Source organism: Mytilus trossulus, unplaced genomic scaffold (assembly GCF_036588685.1).
Source record: "Mytilus trossulus isolate FHL-02 unplaced genomic scaffold, PNRI_Mtr1.1.1.hap1 h1tg000158l__unscaffolded, whole genome shotgun sequence".
Taxonomy (NCBI): Eukaryota; Metazoa; Mollusca; class Bivalvia; order Mytilida; family Mytilidae; genus Mytilus; species Mytilus trossulus.
In genome coordinates, this window is record NW_026963304.1 from 4,534,746 (window position 1) to 4,555,781 (window position 21,036).

Below are 21,036 nucleotides of genomic sequence, written 5' to 3' on the forward strand. Positions count from 1 at the left end.
TTAAAGTTATTTCTTTCTATAATGAACTTGGTCAAGTAGTTTCAGAGAAGACGATTTTTGTAAAATTTAATGGAAGACGACGACGGACGCCAAGTGAGAAAAGTTCACTTGACCCTTTTGGTCCAGTTGAACTAGAAAGGGGTGATCTTAAAACATTTCTTAAAGTGATTTGAGGAGTTTAAATGAAACTACATGCAGTGACTGGTTTATATAGGTTAAGGTAACCTCCCTTTAGTTTTTCATGTATGTTTAGCTCACCTCGCCCAAAGGGCCAAGTGAGCTTTTCTCATCACTTGGCGTCCGTCGTCGTCCTGCGTTAACTTTTACAAAAATCTTCTCTGAAACTACTAGGCCAAATTTAACCAAACTTGGCCACAATCATCATTGGGGTATCTAGTTTAAAAATTGTGTCCGGTGACCCTGCCAACTAACCAAGATGGCCGCCATGGCTATAAATAGAACATAGGGGTAAAATGCAGTTTTTGGCTTATAACTCAAAAACCAAAGCATTTAGGGCAAATCTGACATGGGGTAATATTGTTAATCAGGTTCAGATCTATCTGCTCTGAAATTTTCAGATGAATCTGACATTCCGTTGTTAGGTTGCTGCCCCTGAATTGGTAATTTTAAGGAACTTTTGTTGTTTTTGGTTATTATCTTGAATATTAATTTAGATAAAGATAAACTGTAAAAAGCTATATTGTTCAGCAAAGTAAGATCTACAAATAAGTCAACATGACCGAAATGATCAGTTGACCACTTTAGGAGTTATTGCCCTTTATAGTCAATTTTTAACCATTTTTCGTAAATCTTAGTAATCTTTTAGAAAAATCTTCTCCTCTGAAACTGCTGGGCCAAATTATTTGAAACTTGGCCACAATCATCATTGGGGTATCTAGTTTAAAAATTGTGTCCGGTGACCCCGCCAACTAACCAAGATGACCGCCATGGCTATAAATAGAACATAGGAGTAAAATGCAGTTTTTGGCTTATAACTCAAAAACCAAAGCATTTAGGGCAAATCTGACATGGGGGTAATATTGTTAATCAGGTTAAGATCTATCTGCTATGAAATTTTCAGATGAATCTGACATTCCGTTGTTAGGTTGCTGCCCCTGAATTGGTAATTTTAAGGAAATTTTGTTGTTTTTGGTTATTATCTTGAATATTAATTTAGATAAAGATAAACTGTAAAAAGCTATATTGTTCAGCAAAGTAAGATCTACAAATAAGTCAACATGACCGAAATGATCAGTTGACCACTTTAGGAGTTATTGCCCTTTATAGTCAATTTTTAACCATTTTTCGTAAATCTTAGTAATCTTTTAGAAAAATCTTCTCCTCTGAAACTGCTGGGCCAAATTATTTGAAACTTGGCCACAATCATCATTGGGGTATCTAGTTTAAAAATTGTGTCCGGTGACCCCGCCAACTAACCAAGATGACCGCCATGGCTATAAATAGAACATAGGAGTAAAATGCAGTTTTTGGCTTATAACTCAAAAACCAAAGCATTTAGAGCAAATCTGACATTGAAAAAAATTGTTAATCAGGTGAAGATCTATCTGCCCTGAAATTTTCAGATGAATTGGACAACCTGTTTTTGGGTTGCGGCCCCTGAATTGTTAATTTTAAGGAAATTTTGCTGTTTTTGGTTATTATATTGAATATTATTATAGATATAGGTAAACTGTAAACAGCAATAATGTTCAGCAAGGTCAGATTTACAAATAAGTCAACATGATCAAAATGGTCAGTTGACCTCTTTAGGAGTTATTGCCCTTTAAAGTCAATTTTTAACCATTTTTCGTAAATTTTATATATCTTTTACTAAAATCTTCTTCTCTGAAACTGCTGTGCCAAATTGATCCAAACTTGGCCACAATCATCTTTGGGGTTTCTTGTTTAAAAAATGTGTCCGGTGACCTGGCCATCAAACCAAGATGGCCGCCACGGCTAAAAATAGAACATAGGGGTAAAATGCAGTTTTTGGCTTATAACTCAAAACCCAAATAATTAAGAGAAAATCTGACATGAAGTAAAATTGTTAATCAGGTCAAGATCTATCTGCCCTGAAATTTTCAGATGAATTGGACAACCTGTTTTTGGGTTGCGGCCCCTGAATTGGTAATTTTAAGGACATTTTGCTGTTTTTGGTTATTATATTGAATATTATTATAGATATAGGTAAACTATAAACAGCAATAACTTTCAGCAAAGTAAGATCTACAAATAAGTCAACATGAACGAAATGGTCAATTGACCCCTGTAGGAGTTATTGACCTTTGTAGTCAATTTTCAATCTGCTTCCTTTGTTTAATATTCACATAGACCAAGGTGAGCGACACAGGCTCTTTAGAGCCTCTAGTTTTATATGACATTGAGAAGTTATTTATAGATTTCACAACGAGTGATTATTGATATTGCTTTATATCAACTCAAGTTATTTAATTTCAATATAACAATAAACAAGCCGTCGCCGAGTTGTTATTACTCATTGAATGAAATAACGAGCTAGAGTTGATATCAAGTGATATCCAATTCACACAAGTTGTTAAACCTAATTGTCTTGTCAACGCTCTCATATTTGAAAACACGACGGACGTATCATGCGTCCATGGTGCAGCTTCTTTTTTTTTTTAAACAGAGTGAGAAACCTACTGAACAGCAGAGAAGAATAAAAATAATAAAAGATATTCTAATAAAAGTAGTATGTCCCAAGCCCTCACAAAAAGTATCATTGATGAAAAAAATTAAACATACACACACACACTTAATCCGACAGTTTGGTTTCCATTGACAAAGAAATTTGAAGTAAATTTTATGTATAGTTAACAATGAAATGAAAAGTTCATCATCATAATTTCATTAGATTGAAGTTCAATTATAATTGAAATAAAAACTTTATATTTTAACTATTTAAAAAATTCACGCTAATTAAATCTATTAATCTCGTGTATTAAGCACGTGATCAGTACTACATTTTTAGCTCACCTGGCCCGAAGGGCCAAGTGAGCTTTTCTCATCACTTTGCGTCCGGCGTCCGTCGTCGTCGTCCGTCGTCGTCGTCGTCCTGCGTCCGGCGTTAACTTTTACAAAAATCTTCTCCTCTGAAACTACTGGGCCAAATTTAACCAAACTTGGCCATAATCATCATTGGGGTATCTAGTTTAAAAATTGTGTCCGGTGACCCCGCCAACCAACCAAGATGGCCGCCATGGCTAAAAATAGAACATAGGGGTAAAATGCAGTTTTTGGCTTATAACTCAAAAACCAAAGCATTTAGAGCAAATCTGACATGGGGTAAAATTGTTTAACAGGTTAAGATCTATCTGCCCTGAAATTTTCAGATGAATCTGACATTCTGTTGTTAGGTTGCTGCCCCTGAATTGGTAATTTTAAGGAAATTTTGTTGTTTTTGGTTATTATCTTGAATATTATTTCAGACAGAGATAAACTGTAAACAGCAATAATGTTCAGCAAAGTAAGATCTACAAATAAGTCAACGTGACCAAAATGGTCAGTTGACCATTTTAGGAGTTATTGCCCTTTATAGTCAATTTTTAACCATTTTTCGTAAATCTTAGTAATCTTTTAGAAAAATCTTCTCCTCTGAAACTACGCGGCCAAATTAATTGAAACTTGGCCACAATCATCATTGGGGTATCTAGTTTAAAAATTGTGTCCGATGACCCGGCCAACCAACCAAGATGGCCGCCACGTCTAAAAATAGAACATAGGGGTAAAATGCAGTTTTTGGCTTATAACTCAAAAACCAAAGCATTAAGAGTAAATCTGACACGAAGTAAAATTGTTGATCAGGTCAAGCTCTATCTGCCCTGGAATTTTCAGATGAATTGGATCATCGGTTGTTAGGTTGCTGCCCCTGAATTGGTAATTTTGAGGAAATTTTGCTGTTTCTTTTGTTTTTATCTTGAATATTATTATAGATAGGGATAAACTGTAAACAGCAATAATGTACAGCAAAGTAAGAACTAAAAATAAGTCAACATGACCAAAATAGTCAATTGACCCCCTAAGGAGTTATTGCCCTTCAAAGTCAATTTTTAATAATTTTCACAAAATTTGTAGATTTTCACTAACATTTTCCACAGAAACTACTGTTATAGATAGAGATAATTGTAAGCAGCAAAAATGTTTAGTAAAGTAAGATCTACAAACACATCACCATCACCAAAACACAATTTTGTCATGAATCCATCTGTGTACAATGTTTAATATTAACATAGACCAAGGTGAGCGACACTAAAGAGCCTCTAGTTTGAATTGTGATTACTGAAATTGACGATATCGGAGGTAAACATAATGTGGGAGGACATTTGCTTTAGAATATTGAGCAACTTTCCAACAAAAAAATGCAAATGCAAAATAATATGCATGAACTGCAAACATGTAAATGTAAAAAACTATTACGTTACTTGTGTCATCTTTGGCGAGAGTACCAAAATAGGATTCAGATATACAACTAAACAAATATTTAATTTCAGTTGTTCGTTTTTAGCTCACCTGGCCCGAAGGGCCAAGTGAGCTTTTCCCATCACTTTGCGTCCGGCGTCCGTCGTCGTCCGTCGTCTGTCGTCCGTCGTCGTTGTTAACTTTTACAAAAATCTTCTCCTCTGAAACTACTCGGCCAAATTGAACCAAACTTGGCCACAATCATCATTGGGGTATCTAGTTTAAAAAATGTGTGGCGTGACCCGGTCAACCAACCAAGATGGCCGCCACGGCTAAAAATAGAACATAGGGGTAAAATGCAGTTTTTGGCTTATAACTCAAAAACCAAAGCATTAAGAGGAAATCTGACATGGGGTAAAATTGTTGATCAGGTCAAGATCTATCTGCCCTGAAATTTTCAGATAAATCAGTCAACCCGTTGTTGGGTTGCTGCCCCTGAATTGGTAATTTTGTGGAAATTTTGGTGTTTTTGGTTATTATCTTGAATATTATTATAGATAGAGATAAACTGTAAACAGCAATAATGTTTAGCAAAGTAGGATTTACAAATAAGTAAACATGACCGAAATGGTCAGTTGACCCCTTTAGGAGTTATTGCCCTTTATAGTCAATTTTTAACCATTTTTCGTAAATCTTAGTTATCTTTTACAAAAATCTTCTCCTCTGAAACTACTAAGCCAAATTGAACCAAACTTGGCCACAATCATCATTGGGGTATCTAGTTTAAAAAATGTGTGGCATGACCCGGTCAACCAACCAAGATGGCCGCCACGGCTAAAAATAGAACATGGGGTAAAATGCAGTTTTTGGCTTATAACTCAAAAACCAAAGCATTTAGAGGAAATCTGACAAGGGGTAAAAATGTTTATCAGGTCAAGATCTATCTGCCCTGAAATTTTCAGATGAATCAATCAACCCGTTGTTGGGTTGTTGCCCCTGAATTGATAATTTTGTGGAAATTTTGGTGTTTTTGGTTATTATCTTGAATATTATTATAGATAGAGATAAACTGTAAACAGCAATAATGTTAAGCAAAGTAGGATTTACAAATAAGTGAACATGACCGAAATGGTCAGTTGACCCCTTTAGGAGTTATTGCCCTTTATAGTCAATTTTTAACCATTTTTCATAAATCTTAGTTATCTTTTACAAAAATCTTCTCCTCTGAAACTACTAAGCCAAATTGAACCAAACTTGGCCACAATCATCTTTGGGGTATCTTGTTTTAAAAATGTGTCCGGTGACCCGACCATCAAATCAAGATGGCCGCCACAGCTAAAATAGAACATAGGGGAAAAAGGCAGTTTTTGGCTTATACCTCAAAAACCAAAGCATTTAGAGCAAATCTGACAGGTGGTAAAACTGTTTATCATATCAAGATCTATCTGCCCTTTAATTTTCAGATGAATCTGACAACCCATTGTTGGGTTGCTGCCCCTGAATTGGTAATTTTAGGGAAATTTTGCTGTTTTTGGTTATTATCTTGAATATTATTATAGATACAGATAAACTGTAAACAGCAATTATGTTCAGCAAAGTAAGATTTACAAATAAGTCAACATGACCGAAATGGTCAATTGACCCCCTAAGGAGTAATTGTCCTTTATAGTCAATTTTTAACAATTTTCATAAAATTTGTAAATTTTTATTAACATTTTCCACTGAAACTACTGGGCCAAGTTCATTATAGATAGAGATAAATGTAAGCAGCAAGACTGTTTAGTAAAGTAAGATTTACAAACACATCACCATCACCAAAACACAATTTTGTCATGAATCCATCTGCTTCCTTTGTTTGATATTCACATAGACCAAGGTGAGCGACACAGGCTCTTTGGAGCCTCTAGTTTTGTTTTATCCATCTAATTGTAATAATAACAATTGTCAAATTAAAAATAAAGATTGTGATAAATGTTTGATTAAGAAATAATTCATGGAGGCTTGAATATATTGATTTTACCACAGGTTGGCCCTTTATGACAAATATTTTACCCTGAGTGATATATCGGCATAAAGGGACAACCCATGGTAAAATCTAGATATATTCAAGCCCCCGTGAATTATTTCGATTCTAATATGACAAATACGGCAATCCTTTTGGATGGAAGCGCTCTAGGTGGAGGCAAATATTTGCCGTTCCCATACATTAACACACTTTTAGATTGGCGTAAAAGAATGGAGCAAACATAATTAGTGACATGCTCAAACTATTTACAATAACGTATTAAGATAGATTTGGATGAATGTTAATGATAATTTACTTATATGTCTTTTATGTATACAAATGGGCTTATACCACATTTTAGCATCGTTTGTTTTCGTTTCCTTGTTGTGATGATTTTCGGTATCAGAAGCGTGTATTTCCCGTGAATTGCTCAAATTATTACGTCATCATTCTATGACGTCGGGTACTTCATTCATAAAAAAACATATGACGTGGGAGGACAATCAAAACAGCCAATGCAATATATTCATATTTTACCACGGGTGTGTAATCAAAGCGTTTGAAGGACGTCATGTTAGAATTGAATTTAACCCAGATGTTCAATAACATGTAAGGTCATACGGTCCGACCGTACCCAGTATATGTTTATGGTTGGGACCGTACGAGTCTGGAACATATGCAAATGTCTTAAATGTCAAAAAAAAATGTCTTTCGTGTCTTAAATAGTACACCATGTACACAATTTGAACCCTTTTTAATGTTTTTAATCGTAAATACACTGACACATAAAATTTGAAGCTATAGGAAATTTGGTGACATCCCATTAGTCCGACAACCATAATTCCGACAGCCCATTACTCATAAAGCCCACTAATCCGCAAGTCTATCACTTCGACATCCCATTATTCCGACATCTCATTATTCCAACAATGCATTTGTCTTAAGTGTATGGATAAATTTTCTCTTAAAAGATCCAACTCGGTGCCCTATAGTATTTGTGGTTGTCCGTCTTCATTTCCAGTATTCTTCTAAAGTGGGATATTTGTCTCAGTATATTGGAGTTGATATACATACTTATTGCAACTGCTCAGTCCTTACCCTTGCCCCTCTTTCTTTTCACGGGACAAGGTATTTTATTCCTAGTCTAATTTGGGCGTTTTCGTGTCAAACCATTGATATAAGTGGGGGTGTTTCCAACTACATGTCTCCATTCAAATGCATTGATTGGCCAAAACAAGGGGAATCCAATTGTATCACTCAAATGAGTTTTATTTAAATGAATTTAGTCGCGGAATAAGCGAATAAAATAAAGAGACAGGTACAAACCAAGGTCCTAAAAAAGAGATGAGACACAGGACGAACTATGTGCTCCAAAGAGATAAGCAATTCAACCTTCTACCAAGACACCACCCGTGGGATTTTATGAATATCATGTTTGGGAATGTGAATCCACGAAATACGGAGACAGTACACACCAATTCCAATAAAGATCGACCAGACATAGTTTGAGAAATGCGGACACTCAATATGTTTGTACTGGTTTTATATTCTGCGCTCATTTCAAAATTTAGAATAACATGCCTATTTTATAATGGTTGGGGGAGAGGTAGGACTGATGAATTACAACAAAACTATTGACGAAAAACAAATATGACAGACAACCACTTAACTACCATGCATGCAGCTACACTGACTTGGATCATTGGGGGGGAAGAGGGGATAAAAATTAGTTGAAAAGGGTTGAACTCATCGGATCGATGAACACTGACAACTTTATTTGTCATTTAAAGATTGCTTTCAAGAATAACAATATTTATATATCATTGATTTTAAGAAAGGCAATTCATACGTATTCTAGTATCAGTGCTCACCCATTAGATAAGGGATTGAAAATGTTAGTTTCTAACAAAAATCGTATTGCAAGATCTTAGCGCTACTGTTTATATTGTACAGCTGATATATATATATTTTTTTTTTCTATTTTTTTTTAAAAGCTGATACAGTTGAGAATTAACGTCATTTTTCAATCGTAAACGTTTCTTTATTCCCACCGCATTTTTGCGCCTGGCCTAAAAGTCCGGGCTTTGTTTGTCTTCATTTTTTTTTTATTGAAGTTCATTTACAGAGACAGATATAGGGGGCCCAGGGGGACGGGCCTTCCATTTTGTGAGGGAAATTTGGTTCTTTATACAGAGAATCACTGAAGTATGACTGGAGCGGATCCCTCTTATGCTGTCAGTGGGCACCCTCTTATAAAAAAATTCTGGATCCGCCACTGATTTATATGTTGGAGTTTAGAGTGACGTCCATTATCACTGAACTAGTACACATTTTTATTAACCAGATTTTTGTGACAAAAATGTCGGTTATTAAATTGGGGATGCTAGGCGGGCTGGCGGACGGGCGGGCGGCAATCAAATGTTGTCTGTGCATTAACTCAAGAACCGTTCAACCAAAGCTTTTAAAATTTTAATATGTTGTTACTGACAACTAAATGAAGGTCAAGTTCAATAATGGTCATTTTGACTTTTACCGTTTAGGAGTTATGGTTGTTGAAAGATTGAAAAATGGCGTTTCCAGTCGTGTCCGTGCATTTATGCATGAACAGTTCTACCAAAGCTTCCCAAATTTTAATATGTTGTTACTGGTGACAAAATGGAGGTCAAGTTCAATAATGACGATTTTGACTTCTACCGTTCAGGAGTTATGGTTCTTGAAAGATTGAAAAATGGCGTTTCCAGTCGTGTCCGTGCATTTACGCATGAACTGTTCTACCAAAGCTTCCCAAATTTTAATATGTTGTTACTGGTGACAAAACAGAGGTCAAGTTCAATAATGACGATTTTGACTTTTACCGTTCAGGAGTTTTGGTTCTTGAAAGATCGTAAAATGGTGTTTCCATTCACGTTGTTGCATTTACTCACAAACCATTCAATCTAAGCTTTTCAAATTTTGATATGTTGATACTGAAGACAAAATAGAGGTCAAATTTGATATTGACAATTTTAACTTTCACCAATCATCAGTAATGGTTCTTGTGATATTGCCAGGACACAAATAAATGCTAATAAATCCGGTTTGCTGTCGTTGTGACAGCCTCTTGTTTATGAGACAGCTGAGGACAACCTCTGGATACGGGATTTTCTCGCTGCGTTGAAGACACATTGGTGGACTTCGGCTGTTGTCTGCTCTTTAACATATTCCCCATTTATATTCTCAATTTTATATACTTTTTCTATAAGATTGAAACGAATAACTTCAGCAATTTGTCCACGTTTTATTTTTTCTGAATTCTAAATTTATCCATAAAAAGCAAATTCCCCATTTTCATTCTCAATTTTATGTAAGGTGAAAATACATGCGCGATTCATCATATCTCTTTTGGCATAAGAATAAGAAAGCATATAAAACCTTGAAATCTTGTTTTAAGAGTTAACAGACATATTTTATTAGACTTAATGAACCGATGAAATAGCCAAAACGATTGATTATCATTGCACCATCTTTTGATGTTATATTGTTTTTCTAGAAGCATAAATCAAAGGTGACTGAAATCTTTTTCATATTTTTTTCAATATTTAATTTCTGTGCATATTTATTTGTATTTTTAAAATATCTATGTTTTCCCTTTAATAACAATTTAATTCCTATCCCCCATTTCTACAAATACTTTTAACATATAAATGATCCCTTCATTGATAACGAGTAGTCTAAATTTCCCGCGTTTTTTAAACCTTTTATTCAGATGAGTTATTTCCATAGGCTAATAGAACAATCTTAATTAATAAAAGGTCTAGGATTTTAAATAGTTTGCCATCATGATAATTTAGGATTAATTACTAGGAAGTGCCTTATAAATCTGTATAATTCATTTCGACTGTTTGTTTAATTAATAAGAATACCTCATTTGCATATATTCAGTGCCATCATCATTCTATTAGGACTTCCTGTCATGGAGTTACAGAAAATCTGGAGTCCTGTCTGGACGTCAAAATAAGCTGTAAATGAATAATTAGTGACCTGCAAATAAGTTTAAATGGTAAATTGAAGTAAAAATATGTTTTGTAATTGACGGATAGCGTTAATTCCGACCCAAAATGTCCCTTTTAAAAAAAAGTAGGAAAATGCATTGCATTCCTGTCGCCTCTCTCTTCGAGAACAGCTCTACTGTGATAGTCGACTTTGGTATATTTTTACCCCCTTATTGATAGGATTTCAATCTCCTGTGATCTAACATCTTAATAACCGTATAATAGAAATTGTATATTAAAAAGAATGAAGGAATGTTTATAATAAATTTCCAATCATTATTAGATGTTTTAAAGTTAAATACAGATACATTTTATAGATTGTTATGCCCCCGCCGTAGCATTAAGTTTTACCCCTTGTCCGTCTGTACGTCCGTACGTCCCAAAATTTCTGTTGTCAAACTTTAGTTTGCCTCATCCAAAATGTTAGACACAAGGCTTTAATATTACTTCAAAACGCAGATCAGATTTAAATTTGGGTGGCATCACCTTTACTTTTCTAGAGTTATGCCCCTATTCAAATGGAAAAATTGCTGAATTTTTTGTTTCCGTTCTCTTACTAAAGTTTGCCTCAACAAATGTTATAAAACTTATACACAATGCTAATTACCATAAAACTGAGATCTAGTAAGAATTTGGGCTAAGTCACCTTATCTTTCTTGAGTTATGTCCCTTTATAATGATATATGCCAGCGGGGGCATCATCTGTGTCTAATGAACACATTCCCAATTTATTGAACATTGTATTGAAGACAAATGATATTTTTGAAATTATGTTTGTCCCCCGTGCAACGCGTTGGGAGGACATAGAAATACCAGTCCTGAGCCCGTCTGTTTTTCCATCCGGTCTTGTTAGCGCTCTCATGTGTACAATTCTGGACAGATTTTTATAATTATAATGGAAATCACATTGCATTTGCTCTGAAGTCTTCATTTTTCTAAGATATTGATAAAATGTTTTAAAGAACAAAACAAAAGTTATTGCCCATGTACCTTGAATAGATAAAGTATGTGGAAGGCGGGGGATATTGGAACTCTGTTCTCTTATTTTCTTGAAGAATTTTGTGGAAGGTTTGTTTATTATTCTGTATAAACTAATTTTCTTAATGCTATATATAAGTATATTTTATTTTTTGATGAAGCAAACTCTTTTAAAAACTCAGCTTATATTGTCTATTAATAAACATGTATTTATATTTTTGATTTTGGGCCCAGTTTTCAAGTTGGTCCAAATCAGGATCTAAAATTAAACTTTCTTTGATTTCAACAAAAAATGAATATATAGGGTTCTTTGAAATGCTGACTCTAACCGTGTATTTATATTTTATATTTTTGGCTCCGAAATCAAATTGGTCCACAATGATGTCCCAAGTGTCTTAAAATAAACTTTTGTTGGATTCCATAAAAAAATGAACTCGTGTGGTTCCTTGATATGCTGATTGTAACCATGTTTTTAGATATTGGATATTGGACCATATATGTCCAGTTTAAAATGTTTTACTTTTTTTACCAAATTATTTTGCACAAACCTATGCTGTGTCAGATATTCAATCACAATCCAAATTCAGAGCTATTTTAACCTTAAATGTTGTGTCCATACTTGCCCCAACTGTTCAGGGTTTGACATCTGCGGTTGTATCAAGCTGCTCCCAGCGGTGTATTTTATCATAATGATTGTATGTTTGATGTGCATGTCTGTCTTATGGGATTCAACTGATCTTGACCTCAAATTTTTGTTCAATTATCAATATATATATTCATGATTTTTGGTGTTTTTGGTTGTACTGTGTAACCCAAATGGTTTCGATGCATTTTGTTTTATTTTTCCCATGCTATCTAGCATGCCTGATGAAGTTATTATGCATTTTGATTAAATTTCTTTATCATGTTTATCCATCAATATCATGGTCTTTTTGCATTATGAATGTTGATCATGACTTGTAATTTTTTTCAAGGTTCTGATGTGGATTGCAAGAATCTCACAGATTTCTTTAGAGAAGAACTAAAGTATCAGGTTGAATGTACAACAAGAGATATGACAAAGTTGGAGTTACAGGATTATTTCCAAGAAATCGCCAGAACATACTTAACAGAGAAGTCAAAGGATTATCATTCCTTTATCTGTGTAATTATGAGTCATGGAAATGAGGTATTACATTTGAAACCAAACCTACTAATAGCAATTATGGATATACGTCAATATAAGTAATAAGACAGTTATACCATAGTCACAGCAAACATAAAACAATTCCCAGTGTTCCACCTGTAAATCTTTCCATTACAGTGTACCATTATTCCAGCTACACAAGTACATGCAAATAAATTGACCCAGATGATGCAATAGTTCAGGATTCGAGTAAATCATGATGAAGTGATCTGTTAATCAAGAAAATTTTGTTGAACCAAAGATTACTAGTTGTAAATTTAAAGTCCTTACTTCTTAAGGATGACAAACATTTGGTTGGAAGCTATGTAATATTAGGGTCGCACTCGTCAAAATACACATGACTTTTGTCATGATTGTGAGATGGCTCATCTGCTGGGCAGCAACTTTCAATAAAACTTTTATAACATTTAATACACATAACATGTGTACATTAATACATTGAGTGCGTTGAAGTAGGTCCAAACCAACCAGCTCACCGGCACTTTTATGTATATGGTTGGTTTTATAATATGGCGCATAACAAGTAATTTTATATGTATAATTTTATCAATTGTTTACAATATAAGTTCTTGTAACCAATGACTAGCTAATGACTAAATGAACATTAATATGTTGAAATATAGTCTCATGATGCTGGATAAGTCAATCAAATCAGTTTTTGTATCACACGCAACCGTGCATTGTGCTACAAGAAAAATTTCTACATGCAAGAAAAAGATAATGGTCCACAACCATTAGAGTATAAACGGTTCACAACCATTAGAGTATAAATGGTTCACAACCATAAGAGTATATTCTTGTAATACAGTTGACATTGAACATTTTTCAGTATGAAGCAGAACTAGCTGGGATAATGTAAGTACAAGGCGATATTTACATCTTGACTGTTTTATTGAAATTTTACATTTTTTTTATTTTTATATATCAGTTTGTAACAATATTTTTTAAATATTTCAGAAAGGAATTCTTACAACAAATGGAGAAATCACAGTCGAAGAAATAAAAAAGCCATTCAAAAACAAAGATGGAGGCCAATTTAATGGTCAGTTTTAATCTCTATTTACATTGTATTTGAAAATGGTTATTTGACTTTTATCCTTGTATATCAACGAGTCACCGGGCCTCGGTAGCAAAGTTGTTTAAATAGTTCTACTACTATAATCACAAGTCTGTCAGCACTGATGTTGTGTGTAAAACCTCGCTTGTACGTGTGCACTTGACTCCTACCTTAATTGACTAGAAATATTAGGTTTCCTAACGATGGTCCGTGAATTTCGTCAGGGACTCCGGCTCTCTCCACCAGAAAGAAATGGCCGCCATGAAATAATAAAAAAGTGGCGGAAATACATAATCAATCAATCAAAGTGTCACCTGATCCTGAAATTGATTTTCGGAATCCTATTTCAGTTGATGCAGGCATTCATTTGGTGCTTTGTTTAAAAAAAGTCTTCAATTGCTTGCAGTCCATAAGATACTGATTGTGTCCATCCTATGTAGCAATTATATCTAGATTTGTGGTGTCTCAATTGGTTTATATGCATCCTGCATATCATTGGGGGAAACTGCTGTGCCCTAACTATGATTTACCTCTATCATGTGTATTCCTCTAAATTTCTTTTCTGCATTCCAAACAGGATATCTGTGCTATGAACATGTACTTGCATAGTTGACAACATATCTTACTATTAAGGCTTTTATAATTAAGTGAAATTTTCAACCTTCCTTATAAACACAGTTGTGTGGCTTTTCATTTAATATTAAACGAGGTCAAAATTTACATTAAAATCTGTTTTTACCTTTATTTCTGAAAATGGTATTCATGAGCAAGTACTGTATCAGATGTGGTAAAGTTTACATTGATTAAACTAGAAAGACACTCTGACATCAAATGGCAGTTTAGTATGCCAAAACAGTGATGATCAAAACATAAGACAAAAAGTACAAACAGGTATTATATCACAACTGATTCAATTGTTTTAATATATTGTCAATGTACTTGAGGAACAATTCAAAGCATTGACAGGTGGTTTTTTTTTCCAAACAATCACTTGAAATTAAACAGATAATTATGGTTTAACAGACGTCTTTTCATACAACCTGTTAATGTACACATAATTCAAATGTTACTTCCTTCTAAGCTAAGTATGTTTATGACAATTTGTATTGAAGTATTGCAACATAATGGTTACAACTGGTTTGAATAGTATAACTTTTGATTATTGATTATCGTTTGTCATCTTACGACATTGATTTTATCGCTTGAGCTGGAACGGCGAAACTCAGAAAACCAATCTAGTTGAAATATCCTATGATAGTCTGTATATCACTAATTTATCTATGACGACTTTGTAAATTCACGTGCACTCTTAATTTCTAGCGATAATTTTTCCTATCACTCTTCTGTGCTGAGAAAGGAAATTATCTGTCCATAAGATCAAAGGAAAATTTTGTAAAATAGCGATAATCAATTTTATTGAAATATTGTATCATGAATGGTTACAAGTATTAATGTCAAGTATTATTATTTTTTATTAAATTTTAGGTAAACCAAAAGTATTCATTATTCAAGCCTGTCGTGGAATAGAAAAGCAGGAAAAGGTTGTGGTGTCTGATTGTTTTGAAACTGAAATCCATACTGGACATATTGGAAGGTATGATGAATTTCCTGGAAACAGGCAAATAAGAAGTTCTGATGAGACCTCTGTTATTAAACCAGGAATTTTAGATCAGCCATCTGCCTCATCAGAAGTTTTCTCGACTGATGCTCCAGAAAATGTTCCAACAGATGCTGACATTATAGTAGCATTTGCAACAACACCAGGTAAACTATCTTTAATATTCTGTTTATGTTAAAGTTGACTTATCTTTTCTACGTTATAGGTAATAACGTTATGCTGTCTATTTTGATGGATTGGATTATAAAACTTTTTATCAACATTAAAACACCAGATACGAAATACAAGGTGCAATTGTAAAATGGGAAAACATGATGACAAAACTGATATGACTCCAACCTCTCTATAGCTGAAATGTGTTGATGCCTTTCAACATGTCAAAGTTCAAATCTGTTGAACAGGCCAGGCAAATAAATATAAGTTTTTATAAGTTGATATTTGACCGTTTCTTGACTATTGGGATTATATTCTAAATGAGATCCATTGTAGTTATTACTAATAGAACGAAAAGGGGAATGGTAGTTTTTCAACATCACTGACTGGTCGTGCTAACTTTTGACAGCCAGTCAATGTGGACGTGTCCAAATGTATATAACTTGTCTTTTTCATTTCGTCGTTGATATTCTTATTTTATTTTTACATTCACTTGCCTTGATAGTATACCTATTGATCTCTACCCCTCTTGACTCAAATATTACCTCGTGTCTATGTGTTGATATAGTGATCTTCTCACATTTAACTTGAAAGCTACCATCTGTTAATTGAGTACTCTTCTCGCTTTTAACTTGAAGTCTACCATCTGTTGATTAAGTGGTTTGCTCACTTATATCTTCAGGCTTCCATCTGTTGATAAACTGATCTGATCACTTATATCTTCAAGGCTTCCATCTGTTGATAGAGTGATCTGATCACTTATATCTTCAGGCTTCCATCTGTTGATAAACTGATCTGATCACTCATATTTTCAGGCTTCCATCTGTTGATAAACTGATCTGATCACTTATATCTTCAAGGCTACCATCTGTTGATAGATTAATCAGAATACTTTAAATTTAAAGTCTTTCATCTGTTGATATAGTGATTTGCCCACTTATAACTTCAAGGATACCATCTGTTGATAGAGTAATATGCTCACCTTTAACTTCAAGGCTTCCAACTATTTAGAGAGTGATCTGACCATTTATAACGTATATGGTTCCATCTATTGATAGAGTGACCAGACCACTGTTAACTTCAAGGCTTCCATCTGTTGATAAAGTCATGCGACCAATTATAACTTATAGGCTTCGATCTATTCATAGAGTAATCTGCCCACGTTTAACTTCAAGGCTTCGATCTGATAATAGAGTGATCCGACCGCTTATATCTTCAATGCTTCTATCTATTGATAGAGTATCCTGCTCTCTTTGAACTCTACGGCTCCCAACTGTTGTTAGAGTGATCTGCTCACCTTTAACATTACGGCTTCCATCTGTTGATGGAGTGAACTGCCTACTTTTAACTTCTAGGCTTCCATCTGTTGATAAAGTCATGTGACCAATTATAACTTATAGGCTTCGATCTATTTATAGAGTAATCTGCCCACTTATAACTCCAAGTCTACCATCTGTTGATAAAGTATCCTGCTCTCTTTGAACATTACGGCTCCCAACTGTTGTTAGAGTGATCTGCTCACCTTTAACATAACGTCTTCCACCTGTGATGGAGTGAACTGCCCACTATTAACTTCACAGCGTCCATCTATTGATAGAGTAATCTGACCACTTTTAACTTCAAGATCACCATCTATTGAAATAGTGATATGATCGCTTTTAATTTCAATGCTACCATCTGTAGTTAGAATGGTCTGTTTTCTTTTAACTTCAAGCCTACCATTTGTTGATAAAGTGAACTGCTCACTTTTAACTCCACAGCTTCCATCTGTTGATATAGTGATCTGCTCACATTTATCTTCACGGCTACCATCTGTTGATAGAGTGAACTGCCAAATTTTAACCTTAAGGTGTCCATCTGTTGATATAGTTATCTGCTTACTTTTTACTTCAAGGCTACACTCTGTTGATAAAGTGAACTGCCTATTTTTAACTTCCCGGCAGTGATCTGTGAATAGAGTGGTCTGCCCACTTTTACCTTCACGGTGTCCATCTATTGATATAGTGATCTGGTCACTTTTCACTTCAATGCTACCATCTTTTGATAAAGTGATCTGTCCAATATAAGCTTCTAGACTACACTCTATTGATTCAGTGATCTGTTCACTTTAAACGTCTAGTCTATAAGGACTTGTGGTGTTTAGATGCTCTAGCGGAGTTAACAATTTGTATTATATTTCATAAAAAGTTAAAAAGAGACTGCAAATGATCGTTCTCTAGGGCATTATGGGTAAATTCTGATTTGTATTTCATGTTCATTATACCCGTTATCTGGGTATAGACTCTTTTTAACTGCTTGACTTTATCCCTATTTTTTGGTGGGGTTCGTGTTGTTTATTCTTTAGTTTTCTATGTTGTGTCATGTGTACTATTGTTTGTCTGTTTGACCTTTAAATTGTTAGCCATGGCGTTGTCAGTTTATTTTCGATTTATGAGTTTGACTGTCCCTCTGGTATCTTTTGTCCCTGTTTTATCGCAGAAGACTCGACAAAGGGATAGTGATCCGGCAGCGACGGCGTTACATAGCTTCTTAAAAGCTTTATATTTTAGAAGGTGGATGCTTCATACTTTGTATAAAGATGCCTTATGTTACAAATTTTCTGTCTGTGACATGTATATTGTCCATGACCTCATTTTCATTGTTCAGGGATTACTTGGAAACAAGTAAAGATTTCTTGTAATGTTAATTGCTCTTTTATTATGAGTAATAGGATAATTATAGTTAGGCGTACCTAACATGGTCCTCATGCCCGTAACATAGTTTTCATTAGACCTTGACCTCATTTTATGGATCAGTAAACCAGATTAAGTTGTGGTGGTCAAATCTGTATCTCAGATACTTTATGCAATATATCTAGTATAGGTGATCTATTGAAGGGTTGTAAGGTGTTAATGTCTAACTGCATGTGTTATCTGACCATGACTACATTTCATGGTTCAGTGGTTATAGTTAAGATTTTGTGTTTTTTGTCAGAATTTTCTTATAGTGTATTCAATAGGAATACTATACAATGTATTTGGTGTAGGAATTGATTGTAAGGTAAACATGTCCAACTGGCAGGTGTCATATGACTTTGACCTCATTTTCATGGTTTAAAGGTCAAAGTTAAGTTTTTGTTGAGTTTTGTTCTTTTTTTCTAATACTATATGCATTAGATTATATTTTCTCTGCGATACAGAGGTGGTTGAATGACAAATGCATGATTAGCTAAAAGTGTTACATTGGAAATGTCCTCTTCTTCTAAGCTAGCTACCTCTGTTCGATGAAATTTTAGATGACAATCAAACGCAAACTTTCGAAACATATTCTAATTTTGAATAATATTTAATTTCACAGGAGGCGCTCTTGTTTGAAAATATTTTCCTTCAATCAGGCAACTGATAAGTGAAGTATCATTTTGGTATGCAATACTCGGTACTACCGAGCGATAATCGAGTACTCGTTGACATCCTTAATATATTGTGCAGTGCATGATTGAAAGGTGTACATTTATTTCTCATTTGGCTTATCTGACATTGACCTCATTTTCTTGAATCATGTTAATGTTATGTGATAGTTGTAGTAAAGCTTTATATTGAGGACTATATACATAACATCAATGGTAAGGAAAGAAGGCAAGACATTTCAACATGTTCACTCTTGTCTGAGTTACACTTTTGCAAATTGTTTCGGTAGATATTACTGACTCAATAAGCAGATTTTGCATGCATTATTTATTTCTATTCCGATGGGAAATACTTCATTTATGTAAAGTGATACATGTTTATTTCCATAGTATTTGTTTGATTCAGTCTTTTAAGTCAGTATGAATGATCTATTTTCACTATAACAAATTAAAATTCCATCATCTGACAAAATATTGGAACAACTAGTTAATTATAAAAGTTATAGTTTTTCTTTTAAATTACAGGATATATATCAATTAGAAATATATATGAAGGAGCATTTTTCATTAGAGCTTTCTTGTCTGTTGCCAAGAATAAATACATTGAGGAACATATCGAGAAGATATTAAGAAATGTGAGAAGAGAATTAGCTACGAATCCAGAATATGCACCACAATCTGGAAGCTTGGCACGAACATGTCAGATGGCTCAAGTAGAGACTACATTTACAAAGAAATTTTTCTTGTAATAACAGTTCAATAAAACTTATTTGGGAGGAAAATTGTTATCAAACCATTAATGACCAGTATGATGAACTAAGTATATATTTTCCAAAGTTCAAGGATGTATGCAACTGATTTAAAGTCCTATTTTTTTTTATGAATAAATAAAACCTTTTTGTTTATTCATCAAACATTGAAAATAATTTATCAAACATATTCATAAGGTCCAGTTTTATTTTCTTTCCTTTCGCCATAAGTGGTGTTATTATGAAAAAACAAACTTTTTTGAGCAATAGTTCATTTATTTGTTTTGTTCTGCATTAAATGTTCTTTTGTAAGTCCGTCCGTCTTCGTCCATCCGTCCTGCTTCAGGTTAAAGCTTTTAATCAAGGTAGTTATTGATGAAGTTGAATTCCAATCAACTTTAAAATTAGTACACACGTCAACTATTATATGATCTTTCTAATTGTAATGCCAAAAAGAGTTTTGACCCCCAATTTCACAGTCCACTGAACATGGAAAATGATTGTGCAAGTGGAAGATCCGTGTACTTTGGGCACATTCTTTTTTTTTAATCTTTTTTATATACAGTATTTTCATCATTTAAGAATTAATCATTATTGTTGATACATGTTTTTGGTTTGTATCGAACTTTTCATTAACAAATGGATGAGACGTTCAGATCATAGCGCTATCATTGTACATATCATTGAGATATTTTAGCACACTCGTTGTACATATCATTGAGATATTTTAGCGCTATCATTGTACATATCATTGAGATATTTTAGCACACTCGTTGTACATATCATTGAGATATTTTAGCGCTATCATTGTACATATCATTGAGATATTTTAGCACACTCGTTGTACATATCATTGAGATATTTTAGCGCTATCATTGTACATATCATTGAGATATTTTAGCACACTCGTTGTACATATCATTGAGATATTTTAGCACACTCGTTGTACATATCATTGAGATATTTTAGCACTATCAATGTACATATCATTGAGATATTTTAGCACACTCGTTGTACATATCATTGAGATATTTTAGCACTATCAATGTACATATCATTGAGATATTTTAGCACACTCGTTGTACATATCATTGAGATATTTTAGCGCTATCATTGTACATATCATTGAGATATTTTAGCACACTCGTTGTACATATCATTGAGATATTTTAGCGCTATCATTGTACATATCATTGAGATATTTTAGCACACTCGTTGTACATATCATTGAGATATTTTAGCGCTATCATTGTACATATCATTGAGATATTTTAGCACACTCGTTGTACATATCATTGAGATATTTTAGCGCTATCATTGTACATATCATTGAGATATTTTAGCACACTCGTTGTATATATCATTGAGATATTTTAGCACTATCATTGTACATATCATTGAGATATTTTAGCACTATCATTGTACATATCATTGAGATATTTTAGCACTATCATTGTA

At 33.9% G+C, this 21,036-nt stretch overlaps 1 protein-coding gene across 1 annotated transcript in view; it reads left to right on the forward strand.

Moving 5' to 3' along the window:
* The window catches only part of LOC134700574 (uncharacterized), an 80,588-nt gene extending 60,287 nt beyond the window's left edge, over window positions 1–20,301 (forward strand). Inside the window, exons 12-15 of the mRNA XM_063561951.1 lie at window positions 12,405–12,598; window positions 13,574–13,658; window positions 15,159–15,437; window positions 19,355–20,301. Coding sequence (XP_063418021.1) covers window positions 12,405–12,598; window positions 13,574–13,658; window positions 15,159–15,437; window positions 19,355–19,578 — 782 coding nt within the window. The 3' untranslated portion in view covers window positions 19,579–20,301. The remainder of the gene's footprint in view (window positions 1–12,404; window positions 12,599–13,573; window positions 13,659–15,158; window positions 15,438–19,354) is intronic.
* Window positions 20,302–21,036: the final 735 nt, after the last annotated feature.